The 19,035-nt window shown below is 41.9% G+C and overlaps 1 protein-coding gene across 1 annotated transcript in view; it reads right to left on the bottom strand.

Annotated features, from left to right (window-relative positions):
• The window catches only part of SLC9A7 (solute carrier family 9 member A7), a 63,903-nt gene extending 47,052 nt beyond the window's left edge, over positions 1-16,851 (bottom strand). The window contains exon 1 of the mRNA XM_088521850.1: positions 16,588-16,851. Within this exon, the coding sequence (XP_088377976.1) occupies positions 16,588-16,834 (247 nt within the window). The 5' untranslated portion in view covers positions 16,835-16,851. The remainder of the gene's footprint in view (positions 1-16,587) is intronic.
• Between the last annotated feature and the right edge of the window lie 2,184 nt (positions 16,852-19,035).

A 19,035-nucleotide genomic window follows, 5' to 3' on the forward strand; every position in this document is an offset into this window, starting at 1 on the left:
CACACTGAAGGCATAAATAAGGCAATGCTAACAGGGGGCCCCAGATATTCTATTCAGTTCCTGCAGGTGCAGCACTTAAAATCACGTTGGTCTATCAGGGGCACATGGACAACACGAGCTGTTATTTAATCGTTCTGTGCTTGGAGCTTTAGGAAGCAACGCGCCTTATGTAACAGTGCAGCAACTGCCCGGTGGCCATTTACTCCTGATCACTGTAATTAGAGGAGACTAATACCACTGAGGACAGACCCGCTCAACAGCTTCGTCAGAGCATTGCGCAGAGCGTTCAGCTAATGCCGACCGCCACTAGAGGCTAAAGGCACAGGACAGAGGCAACAAAGCGGAGTCAAAATGCTTGCAAAGCATAGAAGTTACTATTCTATTTATTTTATCTATGTATTCTATTATATAGAAGCTATTATTTCTATTTATTTATTTATTTCTATTTATTTATTTCTATTTATTAGGAGATCAAAGATCATTTCAGACCCCCAAAATCACCTAATCCTCATCCTATATGATAACGTTGTCCTTTTTTTTCAGTGCTTTTTGGTACAACATAATGCACCCCCTCAGAATCACAAGTAGCATCTTGTATGTGCAGGGTGACAAGTAGAGCTAGCAATAGGAGTAGAATTAAAATCTAAAGTTAGGAGCTTTTAGCGAGAAATAAACAACAAAATCACACTTGAGATACGCCAGTAGATCAAATACTGTCTTGGAATATATTCTCTCTCACTACTCTTTAATGCTTTTATTAAAACTGCTAAGTTATCTAAAGCTAATGCTTTTTGCCAGCCAAAATAGATCACAAGAGACTGCCAAGTGAACAAAATCCTGGGACAATCCATCCATTCACCAGCACTGAAGTTCATCATTCCTACTTATTCTTCATCCTTCACAGATGTAGTAATCCTTATGAATGCAGGCTTTCTTTGGATTGTGGAGAACAGCAATAGGGCTATAATGAACATCCACCCAAAGAAAATTCATGCTTTCAGTGCACGCACTCAAGATTTGCCGATTTATACATTGGGCAGCCAAACAACATACATAATCTTTAAAAGAGAAAAAAAATCTTAAAAAAAAAAAAAAAGGAAAATAGTGAAAACAGAGCCAAAAAAAGTGTTGATGAAACACTGGATCATACAGACATTATACCTGAAAAGCTGCAAAAAGGTTTGTGTGCAAGTAAAGTTACTCCACAGTCTCCCCAAGGCGGCTGTCTTGCCCCAGCTCTCCGCACCTGCGTACCAAAGCCTCACTGAAGGGAGGGATGGCAAAAAGGAAATAAGGTTACGGACTTGCTGAGGCGCTGGTACGGTGCATTGCGGAGCACTGTGCTGCGCCTGTGCCAACATACACTCGTGGCTGCTCCTGACAGCGATACGTTGCCTTAGCAATCATAGCTCTTGAAAAACTGAAAAATTACTGCCTTTCCTTGCCCGATCATGAAAAAGGAAAACCTCAAGAGAATTACTGCCTTAACGAGCCTTCCCTTCATAGCAGGCACACCAACAGTAGAGTATTTTTGCTATAATCCAATTTGAAAAAAGAAATTGCCTCACAAATCCTAAAGAGAGATTACACCACGGATGCAGCTCAGTAAACAGACATTAATGGGCTCATTTGCAATGCTTTTAATAAGGTTATATCAATTTAAGCAAGAAAACTTGTTATGAAATACGAACTGGTTAAGCAACAGTAAGTGGAAAAATAAAACTGGATGGCTGCTCCTTATAGTTAAAGGTTACTTAGCTATTGACACACAAGTATAAATTGATGCACAAGTTTTGAGATCAGTTAATTACTATAAAGGAGCAAGTAGATTTACACTACTATTTTTTTCAGACATAAATCACTGTAATACTTCAGCAGCAATAGAATTTTAAAGAAAAATACAGTCTTTTCACTGTTAGAATAATCTTTGAGGTTACATAGATCCAAATGGTGGAGGAGAAAACACAGCTTTTTGGAAGTCACAAGAGCAAAATAATGACAAAAAGGCACACCGAATTAGTCATTAAACACTGACAGACTGAACTGTAAGATCATTGGAAAAATGTTCCTCCAATTGCAGTCAGCAAAATTTTAAGACCACAAGTGCAGTAATTTGAGGGGAAAAAAAACTTAATATGACTATGTACATGGAAAATACCTTCAGAATCTATTATAATGTTTGGGCTCTACTGAAAGACTCACTTTGAGCTCTATGCTCAGCTTTGGTCACCATCTGAACAGAAAACAGTTTAAGTAGAAGATACATGATAAATTTTGACTACAAACTAAGCCACATTTCTCCTGTGGATATAAATAAATAAAATAAAATAAAAAACTTGCACTGAATTAAACAGAAATAAAGGAATGCTGAAATCTATGTGATGAGTAAAACGCACAGTGCCAGATACTAAGACAGTCAAGGCAGACACAAATTACTCTGACAAAAAAATACAAGCCAACTCACTGCTATTATACCAAAGTTCACTGCAAACATTCATCATAACCTAACTCCCATTATTGCTGTTAGGTAGGAAAACAAAATTAAGCAGCTATGGGCAGATTATAGCGCAGTTGAGGCATGTAAAATCAAATCAGACTCAATCAGAGCCCTGCATGATCACTACAGGAACAGGGTGTGCACACGGCATTGACAGCACCACCATGGTAGGCTCCACCATGGTAGGCTCCACTTTTCCCTCCTGATAAAACAGGAGGAGCTGCTGGAAATGATTGAGAGCAAAGGCAGAAACGCAACCAAGATCCAAGTCTAGTGGCACATTTCTTTTGTTTCTCAACAGAGCTCCTCAGTACTAATTTCCATCTGCAGGAGGCAAACACTGTTAAAGCTTTAAGAGGCTTGAATACTAAGAGGGCATTTCATGAATACTAATATGGCATTTAATGAAGAGGCAGATACACACACCTTTCTTTTTTTAAGCACAGTTTCTCTGAACTGTCAAACTCATTCCCTTCCTTACATTATGGTTGGACTCGAAGATCATGAAGGTCTTTTCCAACTGTAACAATTCTATCATTACTTTGTTGTGGACTTTTTGCCTGGCTATATAGACAGTGATTCAAAAAAAGTCGCCCCAAGCGTTCAGTGAAAAAAAAAAAATCAAAGCTAAATAAAGGCTAAATCTCAAGCATTTTTTTTAATGACATTCTTACTCACAAACCGCTCCAGCACATACCACATGAACAGGTACAAACTGCAGCAAGCAGAAATGAACCTAAGGTTTAAGCCAAAATTGATAAGTAGAGGTTGCCCAGACATCACCCTGCTCCTGCTCTCACACCACCTCTGCAGGTGCCGTAGGTGTGCCAAGCAGGGCAGGAGCAGGGAGAAAACTGTTTCCTATGAGCATGACAGAGCCCTGGGACAGGCTGCCCAAAGAGGTTGTGGAGTCTCCTTCTCTGGAGATCTTCCAAACCCACCTGGATGCCACCCTGTGCCACGTGCTCTAGGTGTCCCTGCTGGAGCACGGGGGTTGGACTAGATGATCTCTAGAGGTCCCTTCCAAGCATTCTGTGATTCTGTGAAAACAAGGAGGTGGCTAAACTGCTAAAAGCAGCTTCCTGAGCTGAGCTCTATACTTAACTTTGGATTCAGACACAGTACACTTGAAAGTGCAACTAACAGTCTCTGCAAATTTATACCACAAAAATCAACAACATAAATCCTGATCTCACCAGAAGCTGCTGACCCAGTTAAAGTCCGGAGGCAAGGTTTTGTTCAGGATTTTCTATTATAACTTAACAGAGTCAAGATCACTGAAATGTGACCCCCAGACTATGTAAAATGGTCTGCCAAATAGCACAGGAATAGAGCACCGAAATCCCCAGACCATAATCACTGCATTTTTTTCCTTCCCAAAAGTTTCTCCTTTCTTCCGCTCCTATTTTGAGACCCAAAACCAAAACAAAGACAACAAAAAACACATTTCCCCCCTTAATAGAAATTTCCATCTTTCCAAAGTATCTTAGCCCTTTCTGACTGAAACCACTGCCTTCTCCTTAGCTTAATCTCCCACTCCAGATAATGTTGAGCCAAGTATTTCTCCTTGGAGTATCTGCTGCCCTGGCAGTTTGTTCTGCAGCTTCATCTGGACAAGTTAAGTGAATTTTTCCCTATGGGCTGAACCTCCATTTGTTGAAGCTCACAATGAAACTGTTAGACTCTCTAGCATCTGAAAACCTAAACCACACATAGATTTTAGTGATCATCGCAGCTACCTGACTAGCAGAACATGCTCTGCAAATACAACCTCCCAGCAATACCTCCAAATTTCTGGAGCACTACCAGTTTAAGTTATGGAGCAAAAGTCAGCTTGTGGCAGTTAATTTTTACAGTAAGATTATTTTCCATCTCAATTTCCCTTAACTCTGCTACGCAACATTATGGAGTGGAACTACAGAGGACAGCTGCTTGCAGGAATCTGATCATTCCCAGCAAGGTCTTCCCAATCCCCTTTAGCACTCCCAGAAGAGTACTGGAAGAGTACAGACTAACAGTACTAGTCTGCCTCAGGACCATTCCAAATCCTTGCTCCCTGCACAAGATTTCTAAGAAAACCAGATTTGTCAAGTGGCTGCTATGCTTCAAGTTTCTCAACAAGTGCAAACATAGCAGGCAAATCGCCTATAGCAAGAATTTCCAACTTCAGAGCACGCAAAATGACTACCTAAGGTGCATCAAAATATCATTGATCGCATCCTTATTTCCATATATGGTTTATATTCCTTTTTTATTTTCATACAGTATAACTCCTCTTTGTTATGTTTCAGAATAGTAGAAAGAAGAACTAGGGTTTGCCTAATTTACATTTTCCGTCAAGATTAGAAAAACACCGTCTCCACATTTAACATGGTGTACTTACGACGCCAAACAAGCAAATACACTGCAAACAGTAACTTCTTTGCAAGTGAAGCATCAGAAAACTTTCTGCATTCAGAGACAAAATATTACAAGAACAAGCTATTTTTGAAAGCAAATAATTCCTATCTTAGGCATGGATGTCATGTGGGTGCATACACATGAGCCAAAAATGTGACCACTTCAAGGTTCTCAGTATCTGGAAAGCACCATCCAGATACTGGGCAGTTTGGATTCTGAAATTCTGCCATGATTGCAAAAGCAGTCAGGTTTTGCTCCTAAGTATCACTTGTGTGTGTGTGCCTGTGTGTGTGTGCACGCACGCAATTAAGGTTCCTGCAGATCTCCAACAATTAAACCCCCTTGTTCCACCAAAGCCTATTTTTACAAATTCACTATAACCCAGTGTTTACAAACTGAGTTAATTGCCTCACTCATTCATCCAAGAATGACAATAAGATAATGTTGGTAATAACTAGTGGTCTGAGGTTTCTTCTAACTACTGAGCAATTTGCACTTTACCCACCAGCAAAAGATTGCCCCAGTACCTTGCAGCTTTTCAACCTTCTCTGGAATCAAAGCATTAAGAAAGGTTTTACTTTTGATACCGTGTATTAGTACGTATCATCAAATTAAATCATGTTAGTTTAATACCTTTTCCAGTTAAATTTTTTTAGAGGTAATTGTGTCCTTCCTTTTTTGGAAAGCAAAGACACATAAATATTGAGTCGCATATCATGAATTCAAAAAGAAAAAGACAAAAAAAAAAAATCAACCAGAGGGGGGACACCTGAGAATATAGCAACATGGCAAGAAATTGTCTAGAAAAAAGGTTATTTATTCATGACACTGGAAGGAAAAAAAAAAAAAAAAAGGTAACCTGAATGCAATTATTTTCTCTTGACTTGGATTCATAGTGTGTTGCAGGACTCAATATTTCAATGATAAAGTGAAGTGCAGCTGTGTAGGGATAGATATGAACAGTCATCTTAAAAGGGTTACTTGGAAAGAAACTGCACAAAAATAGTTTGCAGGTGAGGACAATGTTCATGCCAGCAATAAACAGAATAGGCCTGGGCAAAGGTGATGGCAGGAAAGGAAGACAATGACAACTAGCTTTTTCAGCTATTTTGAGCATGAGCCAATTTCCACACGTTCTTAAGAGGCAGAGAGATTTAGGTGATTCCCACCAAAAAAAAAAAAAAAAAAAACCCAAGGAGAAGAACTATAAAGAAAGAAGGGAAGAGGGAGAAGAGGCGAAGAGACTACCATATTCTGTATGGCTATTTTTCTTGGAGCTGTGTTAGAGGTAGAACTAACACAAAAAATAGCTTACAGTCCAGTAATAGACACAAAAAGACAAACATTGGCCAGTGAGGGTAGCAAACCACACACTTAAACAATATTCATATACATATGTACACATATGTGTACATACATATATATATGTGTGTGTGTATATATATACATGAATTTAAGCAGCACCTAAAATAAGGCCCTAATCTGGGGCCCTTGCCTCAGCAGGCTAATGACAGGTTAACAGACAGCAAGCATACTGCATTTCTACCCCCTGCCTATCCAGTTTATAAGACAGGGGACTGTCAGACTGTCACACATGCAGCACATCTAGGGCACGGTTTACTCTATCTGTGATTAGGGGGTGACAAAAGCACTTCACACATGTGTTTATATATCCAGCTCATAATTGCTGATGTGCTCACAAGTTTAAGATCTACATTTTTTTTATATATATACAGAGAACAAGAAATAAGACTGCCTATGCTGTAAGTTTTGGAAGAGATCCCCAAACTACTAAAGTCAGAAACATTTAAAAAGTTGAAATAAAGATATTCTAGTATTTGCAAGCAAGAGCAATAAATTATTTTTATGCTGCTTTGCGGCTAATATTTTAGAAAGGAGGCAGGGAAAGAAATCAAGATACCAGCTACTAGGTATCACCAAGATATCTTAGTTTACATTTTTGTTTCATGCACATACGTGTTAAAACAAAGTATGCTGTAATTACACTTTGTTACTTCAGCTCAATAAGCAGATCATTGGTATGAAACTGCTCACTAACACTTTAGCCCTATCATACTGGGAGGGAAAAGAAAATAAATAAGGATATCCATGAATCTCTGAAACATAATAGGATAATATCCACTTGTTAGGTTTTTGGAAATTCAGGAGATCTGTGTAGCAGAGACTGCTTCCCAGAGAGGCACATCTGAGGGGTGCAAACTCCTTGAGAATTTAGTAAGTCAGAACTTCAGAGAAAAAAAATAAGACTCATGAATAAATGAGAAAAAATGAATCTTTTTATTCATGTTCCTAAAGACTAAAGAATATGTCTGGCACTGAGCAGATAAACACATTTTTTTCCAACTTAATGAAAATTAATGAGGCTCGGAAATTTCTGGAGATAAACTCGTCATAATCAAAATATTTGCCAAGTTACATACACTGCTGTGAAGAGATGAGAAGCAACAGTGAATAGGCTAAGACATCCAAAGCAACCCTGGTACTCAGTTGCCTTTAGGAAAGCCTATTCCAGAGTTCAGCTATTTCACCCAGACCATTCTGGCTCCAAGATCCTTATCCCCTTCAGAAAACTATTCACAGTAAACAGTGTCCAGGGGGATCAAGCCCCCGATCTGGTTAAAAACCCTCTGCAATCACCTTTTTAAACTCCTCCGTTAAGTCCAACTTCTGAAAGCTAATTACTAAGTCAGTTACCTATCCAGCAAAGCTAATAGCCAACTGGAATTAGTTGATATCTCAGGCCAAGAATAAGTCTAAATTCTTATCTAAATAAACACAGGAAAAAAGTATGAGTTTTATCGTCTTTCTCGATTACTTTATCAATTTTATTGCCTATAAAAAGATAAGCAAATACAATATCTACCAGGTAGAACTTATAGAACTTAGCTAGGGCTTTGATAACTGCTGCTATATGAAACAAAGTCAACTCAGAGCACTAGCACAGATGAGGCCTCAAAAAAAAAAAAAAAAAAAAAAAAAAGCTAAAAGCTTAACAGTACAAAAAGGTAGAGTTTGTAATTCACCTTTATATAGTTAGCTCCTGAGGCTGCAAGTAGCGGCTCTAGTTTTTAAATTACTTTTTCCTTCTTACTGAGGACAAGGAACATCTAAATACAGGATATGCAGTCTCAGCGTGGCTTTGGATAGGAGAAGTATCCAGCTCTATAACGGAAGACTCCTATGTGTTGTAAAGGCCATGAAGCAAGTTCTCTAGGCACGGAGAGGGTGGATGCAAGGGTTAAGCACTGCCAGAGCTCGCTCACGAAGGCAGCAATTTAAGGAAGAACTGTCTCAGGGAGAAGGGCACTGAAACTATCCCAGGAATAGGACTATTACACAACCATTAAGCACAGTGAAGATTGACAGGAGGGGAACATCAAATAGAGGGGATCACACAGCAGTAAAACAACAGCAGAAATATTTATGGCACTTCACATAAATCCTTCAGGAGTGTAAGGAAACTTGCATTTAAAGTGCTAAGTGGCAGAAATAATTTACTTCTCAAAATAAGTGTAGAAACAGCATCATTCAAAGAATACAGATCAAAAGCAAGTCATATCCTCACAAGAACCTTAACAGTAATGGAAAGCTGTTATCATTGATGGTAGCTTGAAACTCTCTCTTCCTCCAGCTTGTGAAGACTTCCCTGAGCCAGGTGCCTCCAAAATGAACACCACATTACCCACATACTCAAAACAATGGCAAAGGTTAACTGTAGTTTCGGTATTTAACTCAATTATTGACATAACAGGATCATATCCCCTCCTCCAGAACAATAAGTCCAGACAGTCAGCAGAGTCAATGCAGGGAGGGAAGAAAAAAAAAAAAAAAAAACAGAAACTTTCCTTAAGGTAACTACTGATGTGAAGAGCCCCACGTGCCTATGCCTTACCCATTCACACACATAGCCAGCACACTCAAGGGTATTTGCTATGCACAAACATAAGTTTTAAAATTTTTAAATATTGCATTTTAAAATACATTTATACAGTGCTTTTTCAGTCCACACTTGAAAACAAACAAACAAAAAAAAAACCACACACACACAAAAACACAACAGTCCCCAATAATAGAAGAGCAGAAAACTGTATAAAAGAACACTTGCTTTACCTAATGAGGGGTTGCTTTTTTGTAGTATTTTTATGTTTTAAAACGTGAGAGGTGCAGATGGCTACACAGAGGCATAGCATTCAAAATAAGGGTACTACATTATCTTTTACTTCCAAAAAGGCAGCACACCAAGGTTTTCATCAAATTCAAATTTCTGCTATATGGCTAACGGCCCCCAAAAGGGGCTTAGAGGCTAGTAGGAGGGGAGCTAGTCATATAGTCATTAGATGCACTTAGAGTTAGCACTGGGGGGCGGGTTCAGTGGTCCCCATTTGCCTTTAAACCATTTGCAGCAGCCCTATTTCAAACTCTGCAAAAGGGAAGTTTTGGAAAACCTGCAGGTAGAGGCCATGGAGAAAGAATGTGGGCTCCCTGGTTAAAGCAGGGGCTGTACCTCTTCCCTAGCATGGTTTTATTGGTAGGAGCCTCTCCCGGGACCAGAGCTGCTCCAATGCATCCAGGCAGTATAACCAGCCACTCAGAGCAACAACGCAGCCAGCCAAGCCTTTCTGGCAGCAGGGTCGGACCTACAAGAGCTTTGCCAGGCCAGGTCTGCCAAGCAAGGGTTTGATCCTGTCACACGCTTTACTCGCACACATAGCCTTATCAAGGGGAACAAAAAAAAAAATCACAGTTAAAAATGCAGCCTTTGAAGGGGAGCAGGAAATACTGAAGCTAGCAGAGAATGGGAAACAAAGCTAAGGGCACACATTGTCTTCCAGAATCCTCTCCTTTATTTGAAGGTGAGCCCCAAATATTCTTCCCAATAAAAATCAACTTCTTCCTTCATGGCTTCTGGGGGCCTGCAGACATTTGCAAGGTAAAGTGAATTGTATGATTTCGGGTCATTAAAAGAGAGGTTTTATATCATTTCTCGTTTACTCCTTCACACTCAGTTAATTGCAGGCTGAAGTGCTTTTACTGGGGAAGGGGAAGCCCAGTATTTGAGCTAAATTACCCATCTTCAGTAGACAAATAGAAAAGATCCAGTCTGCTGAGAGAAGCTGTTTATTTCCTACAGCCTTAGTAAAAAGAACAAAAGTGCTCAAGAGAAAAACTCTTCTAAAAAAATTTGCTTGATCAAATCCTTTCAACAGACACCACTTAGTCTAAGAGACAGAGAGAGAGAGACATTCAATCTGAAATGGGGCTAATCTATTAATCTTGAATCACAAATAAAGACTCTCTAAAACATTTTACTGTTATTATGACAAACTGGCATTTCTGGCTCTCCAAGCAACTGTCTTGAATTAGATATCAAGGTGCTCTCTTAAGTACATAGAATAGTTCAGCTCAGTGCCAGGTTCACAGCAGTCAGTATGCACCCAACAAAAGTGCATCCACGGTATATGGAAAGTGCTAAAGGGCTAGATGGGAAGTGCAAAATACTTTTAACTCCACTTCCTAATGGTTTGAGACACATAACTCTGACCTGCACTAAGGCTCCTGTAACATGTCACAGCTCAGACTTTCTTGAGGTTTTTGTGGATGGCCAAATTGTGATTCCTGCTTCAGATCCCTGGTTCCTAACTAAGTTGGAGGTAGCGGGCACTGCCTCCTCTGTTAAAGGAAGCATTTGTTTAAATAGCAGGGTGAGGTGCAAATCCCATCAGTGTGGCCAGAACTATCTCTGTATGTTGCAGGAAGCAACCACAGATTGGAGGTAAGGCCCTGAAGCGAGAGTTTGAGCCCTTCCAAATCAGATATGAAGTGTATGCTCTTTTCATAGAATCATAGAATGGTTGAGGTTGGAAGGGACCTCTAGAGGTCATCTAGTCCAACCCCTCTGCACACTCAGGGTCACCTAGAACACGTGGCACAGGACTGCATCCAAGCAGGTTTTGAAGATCTCCAGAGAGAGAGATTCCACAACCTCTCTGGGCAACCTGTTCCAGTGCTCTGCCATCCTCCCTGTTAAGAATTTTTTCCTTAAGTTCCAGAGGAACTTTTGGTGTTTCAGTTTGTGGCCGTTTCCTCTAGTTCTGTCTGTGACTCTTTTCTAGTCATGCAAGATGTGCAGACAAGTAGGAGCTGGAAGCACACACAGCTGAAGCCTTTAAAAAATTTCCCACCTTTGCTTGTGAAGCCAAGACACATGGAACACAGGGCAGGAATTGATAGGTCACCCTGCTGCACTAAGCTCTGCCCAAGGCTGGCGGCAGAACTGAACTGGAGGCGCTTCAGAAACCCCTGCTGTGCATCTAATTGCTTGCTGTGAAGGTGACTTCAGCGTTAAGAGGTCATAGTTTTTCTAGAGCACAGCAAATAAAATAGGCAAAAAAGGTCACAGCTCAAATACTTTAGTCTAGCATGGATTTCTTTATTAAAAATCAGAAAGACCAATATGTCTGAATTGCTGATTCTATTTTGAATAAGGCATGTATCAACACAGGATTGCGACTACACCTAGGAACAGGACTACATACCACTTGCTACATAGATTTGTTTGTTGGAATGGCCAGGGAGAAGTTCCTATTATCCTTCTATGATCATCCATAAATCAAAAGCCTAACTTATCACAGGGAAAGGTGACAGTTAAAAACCTACATGTGTTCTGCCACATCCATCTTCTCCTAAAGGTGGATGAAAATCCTGTTACTGAATAGAGCAGTACCAAGATGGGGATAATTTCTGCACCTGAGAAGTAGCTGTGGGCATCTCTGAGCATCAGGAAAAGAGCTCTCCACATTTGTTTCTGAAGTATCTGTCTGGAAGGGGCTGGCAGACAACTCTGGGCACGCAGTTATCTTTATCCAAAGGATCAGGTAGTGTGTTATTTATCTGCAGGACAGCTGCAGCCACCACCACACACTGCTTGTTCCAGCAGGCTCAGCAGTGCCAGTGCTCCACAGTTGAACAGTGGCTACCAGGAGGACTTGCCAGTTCTTATACATCACCCTCATCATTTCCTCTTCAGTCTTCTCATTTGCACTGAAGAGTAGAGATTACTGCAGTTGCTGAAGAGGCTCTGCATTTATGGAGGAACTCAGTCGCTGTGTTTTAATGAGACTTCTTGGACGGCTTCTTTAGAATTTATTTCTGATGACAAGGTGGAAGAAGAGTGGTGGGGGGGCACATAGAGTGATTGCAAGAAGCCTTCTCAAATGGACTACAGAAAGTCTCAGATCCCTACAGAGCCCAGACATCATCAATGGTAACCCAGAGTGCTGCAGAGGACTCTCACTACTTAACAAATCGGTGCACTTGGCACAAGGTTACGCACCCTCAGTTCAACACGCCCTTATCAATACAACCCTGCACGTGCAGACACATGAACAGAGACGGCAGGCACATGTGTGAGGGAAGGCAAGCACAGGCTCTGCAAACTGGAGCCTGTTTGTAGACACGTTCCAGTTCCCGTGAAGGTTATGGAAAGAAACACTTCCCCTTCAGTCTCCATCTGGTTCCCACAACAACAGTTCTTCCCAGAGCTCTCAAGGTGCACAGGCCATTTCCGGTGGCTCCTGCCACATGGTGATGCTCCTACGCAGCTGGACTTGCCTCACGTAGCTTAACCTTCTCAGGAAAAACATAGGTCACTTTACCCTTGGGACTCAAACCTATATGAAAAGCGAGCACCATAATCACTATCGCAAGCTGGCCTACTTGCATCAGCAAAGTCTTGATTGCTCCCTATATTTGACTTGCACTAGTAGCACTATGAGAAAGTAATAGTGGAGCAGCTCACAGAGTCTGGAGTCACACAATGAAACCGTTACAGAGCAACACATTGTTACGGAGTTTCAAGACCACAACCCAGTTGTGTTTAGTACTTCATAAGCCAAATGCATCTCTTTGATTAACCTATGCGCTGTCATGGCATTAAGACATGATGGATAATCACTTAACATCAGCATTGCAACTGCATCTAAAACGGCCGGTTTAGCACCCCTGAGGTTCAGAAAAGGCTAAGTCCCTTCCACTTTCAAACATACAATTGTCAGATCTATACGCGGCATTTGAGGTCTGGGACTGCTAAATTACTTAATTGAAAATAAAACTCCAAGCTGCACATCACAAAAAATGGCACTGTAAATTATTAAGCACATGAACTTCGGGTTATTTCTCATCTTAAGTATCTTTAGAAAAAGTTTAGTTCATCAGAATCTACTGCAGATAGGCAAGTTGCTACTGTCTCTTCAGAAACAGTCACAATGCAGCGAATTGTAACATGAAAAGAACATGGAATGACTTCAATGACTTTTTAATCTTGAATCAAAACAACCAGCATTATAAAGTTATATAAAGCACAACGAATTTAGTAGGCACAACAGTAGCATTTGTGCTGCTGAGGACTGGGCAGTTAGACCAGCACTCCGAAACTACGAGGCATGACAGATGCCTCCCATCCAACTGCCAGCAAAAGCAGGTTGCCCAAAGCCTGGGGGAAATGTCAGCTTTGGCAGCACCAAGGGCCTTTGGACCATGGACCTTTTTAGCTCAGCAAAAACATATGCTTTCTTTACCAGAAATGTGATCAAATCAACAGTAGAGACACCATGAAAGCAGAACAGGATGTGTATGTGTCTAGATTCAGAGAAAAGCGAGAAACGTCGGTTAAAGCACTGGCTGGGAGCAGCTCCTGCTCGGAGTCTCAGGTTGCTGTGCCACCACCCCAATTCCTATGGCACCCAGTGAAAGGGGTCTCGGTGCACATCGCTCGCTCCTGTTTGTTTGTCTTTAATCCAGCCATGTTTGCTTACAGCAATCTGCAAGACTTTCAGTCCTAAGCTGCACAAGTCAAATGCATCATACTAACAAGTTTTGACCTAATACAACCTCTAAGAATTTGAAACCAACCACTAACCAACCACTGCAGCTATTTTGGAGAGCACTTAGGTGCAGCAGCAAGCCTTTTTTTCTAAGTTATTTTCTCTAGAATAAAAATTAACCCAGGGTTTAAGTGCTAGCCTACTTTTTCTGTAAATGAAAGCCATTTACTAGGGTAGCACATCATTTTTATGTGATGAGGAAAAAAAATAATCATAGATTTTTTTTGTATTGAGGGAAATCACATACAAATGGGTGTAAGTTCTAGAAACTTGAGCTCGAAACCATCTGAGAGTCAGCTGGCATACAGAGTTTGGCACCTGCACCATTAACATATTGATTATTAAATGCATCTTTATGAGAACAGAACCCTCACCAGAACCCTCATGCTAGATACTTCTGTTCATAGAATCCCAAACTCTTTGGATCAAATATTGCTAGACCAGATGCAAGTCAGAACAGATACATGTACATTTTAAATAGATGCACATTTTCTGAGATACTGAGTTACGAGCGAATACAAACACTTCTTAGTTTAACTAGTACCCATTAAATAACAAGGAAGGAAGAGAAGATCCTATTTGTAGAATAAAATTTGGTTGTCTGAAACATGACAGATGGCTACTAGGGCACTTGCTATAGTTTCCTTTGTTCCAAAGGAAGCCGGCAAAAATTAACTGAGGCTGCCCCAATGCAGCTTTATTGGCATGAGGACTAGCCATGTAAAACAAACAAACCAAAAAAAAAAAAAAAACCAATCAAAAAAAAAAAAAAACCACACAATTAAACTCTTTAAACATGTTTCCACAGAGATTTGCCATGACACAGCAAAAGTCAGTTTGCCTGGGATGAAGCACATCTCCTGGGATACTATAGGGACTCACTTAGAAGGTGGAGGCATTAAGGAATGATCTGGCAGCATTGCCTGCGGTGCAGAAAGAGCTACAACATAGTACCCTATTTAATATAGAACTTCAGTACTTTTTCAAACCAGTTAGGGATCTAGTGCCCGTTTCAAATATCAGGAACTGGATGCTACAGTAAAATCATTCAAGTATAGTGAAAGGCAAGGGGAAGAATTTCATATTTTCTATCTTAACTCATAACCACATATATCCAAATGCCCTTGATGTCCTATTATTTGCTTTATACCGATTATGCAGCTCAATGTCATCTGCACCCAAAACTTCTCTGACAAAAAAAGCTAAACCTTCTAAATCACTGAAGCATTTCTAGAAATGTTTCTGAACTTAAATTTCTGAAGGTGACTAAACTGGAATAATACCTAAACATTTGCAGCGCAACCTCACGCCGTCTCTTCCAATTAGCATTTCTACAATAATCTCCCTCCTGAGCATTACTCAACTGTAAGTATTATTATGACAGTGCATAATTTCCTTTTATATATATGATCTTTAGTTTGTCAGTTTTCAGCAACATGAAGCATACAGCAATGCAGCAAAGAAATCAGTGACTAAGAGCAAATTGGGATCGTTTAAGAGAAACATCAGCAGAGGAAAATTCCACTGCTTTGCAAGCAATCCCATAGATCTCAGGAGCAGTAGTACTACTCATCAGAGAGGAAGCAGCTCATTTTTCTTCCCTTGAGTGCAGAATTTCTCATCTGTGGTTATCCAGAATATGCCTGTCCCAACCAATAGCGAGTAGGTGTTTTGCACTGCTCAACCAGAACTGATCTAGCTAACGAAAGAGAAGAAGCGCCCCTGGCACTACGGCCGTAACCAATCACCGTCAGACAAATCATTTTTTAAATGGATGGCTGCCTCTGATCACAACTGTTTATGTTCTGCGTAGCAAACTGCACACAAACACAGTTGCATAAGTTCACAGCAGAGCACTACACACATCAGTTGGGGCTCACCTGCAGTCCTCTGCACCAGTCATTAATAGCAACAACACAGAGCCCCGCTTCTCTAAATCATCATCTGCACAGAGAGCAGGTAAGAACACACGTTCTTTTGAAACACTTATTTCCACTTCCCAGGCATTTGGGGGAGGAAGGGCTGGAAGCTGGTAAGGACAAGCTTCGCTCAGCACACGCATTATTCGACCAGGCAGGCTCAAGACACGTTGTGCGAGCTTCCCGGGCTATCTGGTTTCACTGCAACTAATTGGTAACCAGTAAACCCATGCTGCCCGTGATAAGAGAGTAGCGGCCTGCTGGCAGCAAGGCCAAGAGCATCAAAGTTTAAACAGGCTCCCTTTACAAAGTGCATGCCACAGCATTGCAAGCACGTTTGGACAATACTCTGCAGAATTATCATTGTGATGGCCTGCATGGCCCAGTACTTCAGATTGCTAAAAATATCCCTTGGCAGGCCACCTTTCTAAAGCAGAGAGGTTTATGAAAGCACGACACCTTTCAAGTGCAGGACGTTCTAATGCTGGAGGATAATGGCAGATCATGTTTTCAGACACGGCAGGGCTTGGGGAGAAAGCGGTGCACATTGCCGTGGCTAAGGCATGCACAAAGGGGCGGACTGCATCGCCTCCCTCTTTGCCCTCTGGGCCAAAGAAAGATATCAGCAGGAGGGAAATAAGGAGCGACCATAAAGGCCAAGAAGAAGCACCGATGTTGAACTGCATTTCCCCCGATACGCATTCACATACATAGCACGGCTGCCTTTTCCCTCCCCAGGGGCCAGGCCTCGCCCACACCGCCTCAGCTCGGCGCCCGGCGAGGAGGCAACGCGCGCAGGGGACCCCCGGAGCCCCGGCGCGGGCAGGGAGGCGGCCCCCGCGGCGCGGGGCGCTCGGCGGGGACTCACCGTAGATCATGGCCAGGCCGGTCTCGTGGAGGAAGCGGACGCGGCGGTGCTTGAAGAGCCAGATGGTGAGGATGGTGAGGGTGAGGAGCAGGATGAAGGTGAGGAGGCTCACGCTGTCCTGCCGGTGGCTCTCCTCCGCCTCCTTCTCCGTGGCGATCTCCTCCATGGCGCTGCTGCTCCGCTCCGCCGCCCGCAGCCCGCCCGCTTCCAGCAGCAGCAGGAGCGGCGGCAGCACCGGCAGGGCCATGGCCGCGGCTCCCCGCCCGCCCGGCAGCGCAGGAGGGAAGCAGGGAGGGAAGGAAAGGGCGAGCGACCCCGCTGCGCAGGAACCCGCCGCGCGCCGCCGCCTCCCCCGGACGCTTAAAGGCGCAGCCACCGTTGGGCGGCGCGCGGCGACCGTTGGGCGGGACGCGGCGACCGTTGGGCGGGACGCGGTGACCGTTGGGCGGGCGCCTCGGCCGCCGTGAGGCGCCCTCGTAGCCGGAGCGTCAGCGGCGGAGCTTTTAATCGTGAAATTCCGAGGAGGAAGAAAAAAATCGCCGAATAATAATCCCCACTAGGGAGGATTTCAGTGCGTCAGGCTGGCGGTGTTGGCAGTGGGAGCCTCCACGTGCAAAGGGATCACGTTTTGACAGGGAAACGCTCCGTACCGCGTTTCAGAGGCACTGACAGCTCGCAGGAACCGGTTTTCTTCTCCCCAGTTGGCAAAATGAGCCGCTCAGTGGCTCGTTCGGGACACGATCATAAAAAACAATAATTCCCGAGCTTGCTTTTGTCCTTTTCCGTAGCGGGGCTAGGTCATCAGCCCGTTTTTTTTTTTCTGAAACCTGCAAGGGAAAACTGCAGGCACTGATCTTGAGCTGTAGATTTTCCAAAGTTCTCATGAAAGAGTCAGAAACACAGATCCAGATCCAGACTCAGGGATTCCTGCAACGGTCAAGGGTTTTCCCCACTTTAAATACATTTTTTTTTACAGATATGGGAAATACAAATTGCTGTCTTAGGATTTTTTGCCATCAAAATACATCTTTCAGGAGATGTGGTTTCAGGAAGCAAGACAATTGCAGGAAACCTACAGAACTTGTCACTGTTTTTCATCTGAATTTTATTTTCCTGAAAAACGAGCGTTAGCCTGTTGTTTTTAGATGGTCCGGATTTGAGGAAGGACAGAAATGTCACCTTTTGTTTTTCAAAAGCAAACAAAAATCCAAATTTCCTCCTTAAGCTATTTTTCTTTAATGGCTGGTTAAACTTCTTTAAAAATAAAGGTGGGAAGGGGGACAGCAAAAGCCAGGGAATTCTAAGTAATCCAAATGTGAGGGTTTTTTCTTTCTTTCTTTCTTTCTTCCTTTCTTTTTACAAAAAGCTGTAAAATTTGAGCATTTTTCCTCAAGTTCCCTAGGAGCTCTGGAGCACAGTTTGACTTTGTCTACAAGGTCTCCCATTTGCTAGTGGGGGTGTGAGCAGTGATGACCTGGGTGTTTCTGTGACCTTTCTCCCGGCTTTATTATTTTTGATCTCAGCTTTTAACAGCTGTATTCTATTGCACAAAAAGAAAAAGAAAGCAGCAAACCTTTGGCTATGTGCTTAGTTGGTTCTAAAGTTGATCCTATCTCCTTTAGTGCTGTCATCTTAATGTTATTGCATGGTCATTTTGTGAGGATACCAGTTGGAGTGTTTTCTAATTCTAAGAGTATCTTTTCCAGCTTTCTCTCCTGCTAGTTGGTTCAGATTTTTGCTTATCACGTATGATTTGTTTAGGAGAGTCAAAATATATTGAAAGAGATTTAATTTGAAAAATACAGAGGAATGAGAATTGCAATATTTATGTATTCTCAATATTTGATTTGAGGCATTATTCCATGAAAGGCATTTGTAGTTCTTGAGTATCTCCTCTTAGCCTTTTCCCTTCTCGTTTCCTTTCTATTCCAGCTGCCACCATCAGAAGGTCTTTGAGTCATATTAGCTTTGGTACATATTACGTCCTGTTTCAAAACACAGCTTCGCCTAGAACTAACATAGTCTCTTTAGAAACATTTCAAGATGCTATCTATTTAAATCAACATTTTTTTATATATGCAATCCTTTTAAAATGTCATTAACCTGAACCAACACCTGAACAGCTTTAAAACTCCAGAATAATTACATACAATTATCTGTAAATATTTGATTGTGCAGTAGTGAAGGTTTGCTTTCATAGTGCTGTCATTTGTATACCTTCTAAGCATGAAAAGCATTAATTTGTGCTAAAGATCTAGCTCTTAAACCTACATGAATCATTAAAAATTGCTGCCTCCAGATTCTCTTACATTTACTCTCATGCTCAAAATTAACATTTCTGCTACACTGACAGCCTTGTACTTCTAAATCTTTAGGACATAATCTTCAGGCCTCACATCAGACTGCAGGCGTGCAAAACTCTGATAAGAATGTGTAACACTGATAAAG

Source organism: Tinamus guttatus, unplaced genomic scaffold (genome assembly GCF_059628265.1).
Source record: "Tinamus guttatus ecotype Peru unplaced genomic scaffold, ASM5962826v1 Tinamus_guttatus_pri_ptg000134l, whole genome shotgun sequence".
NCBI lineage: Eukaryota > Metazoa > Chordata > Aves > Tinamiformes > Tinamidae > Tinamus > Tinamus guttatus.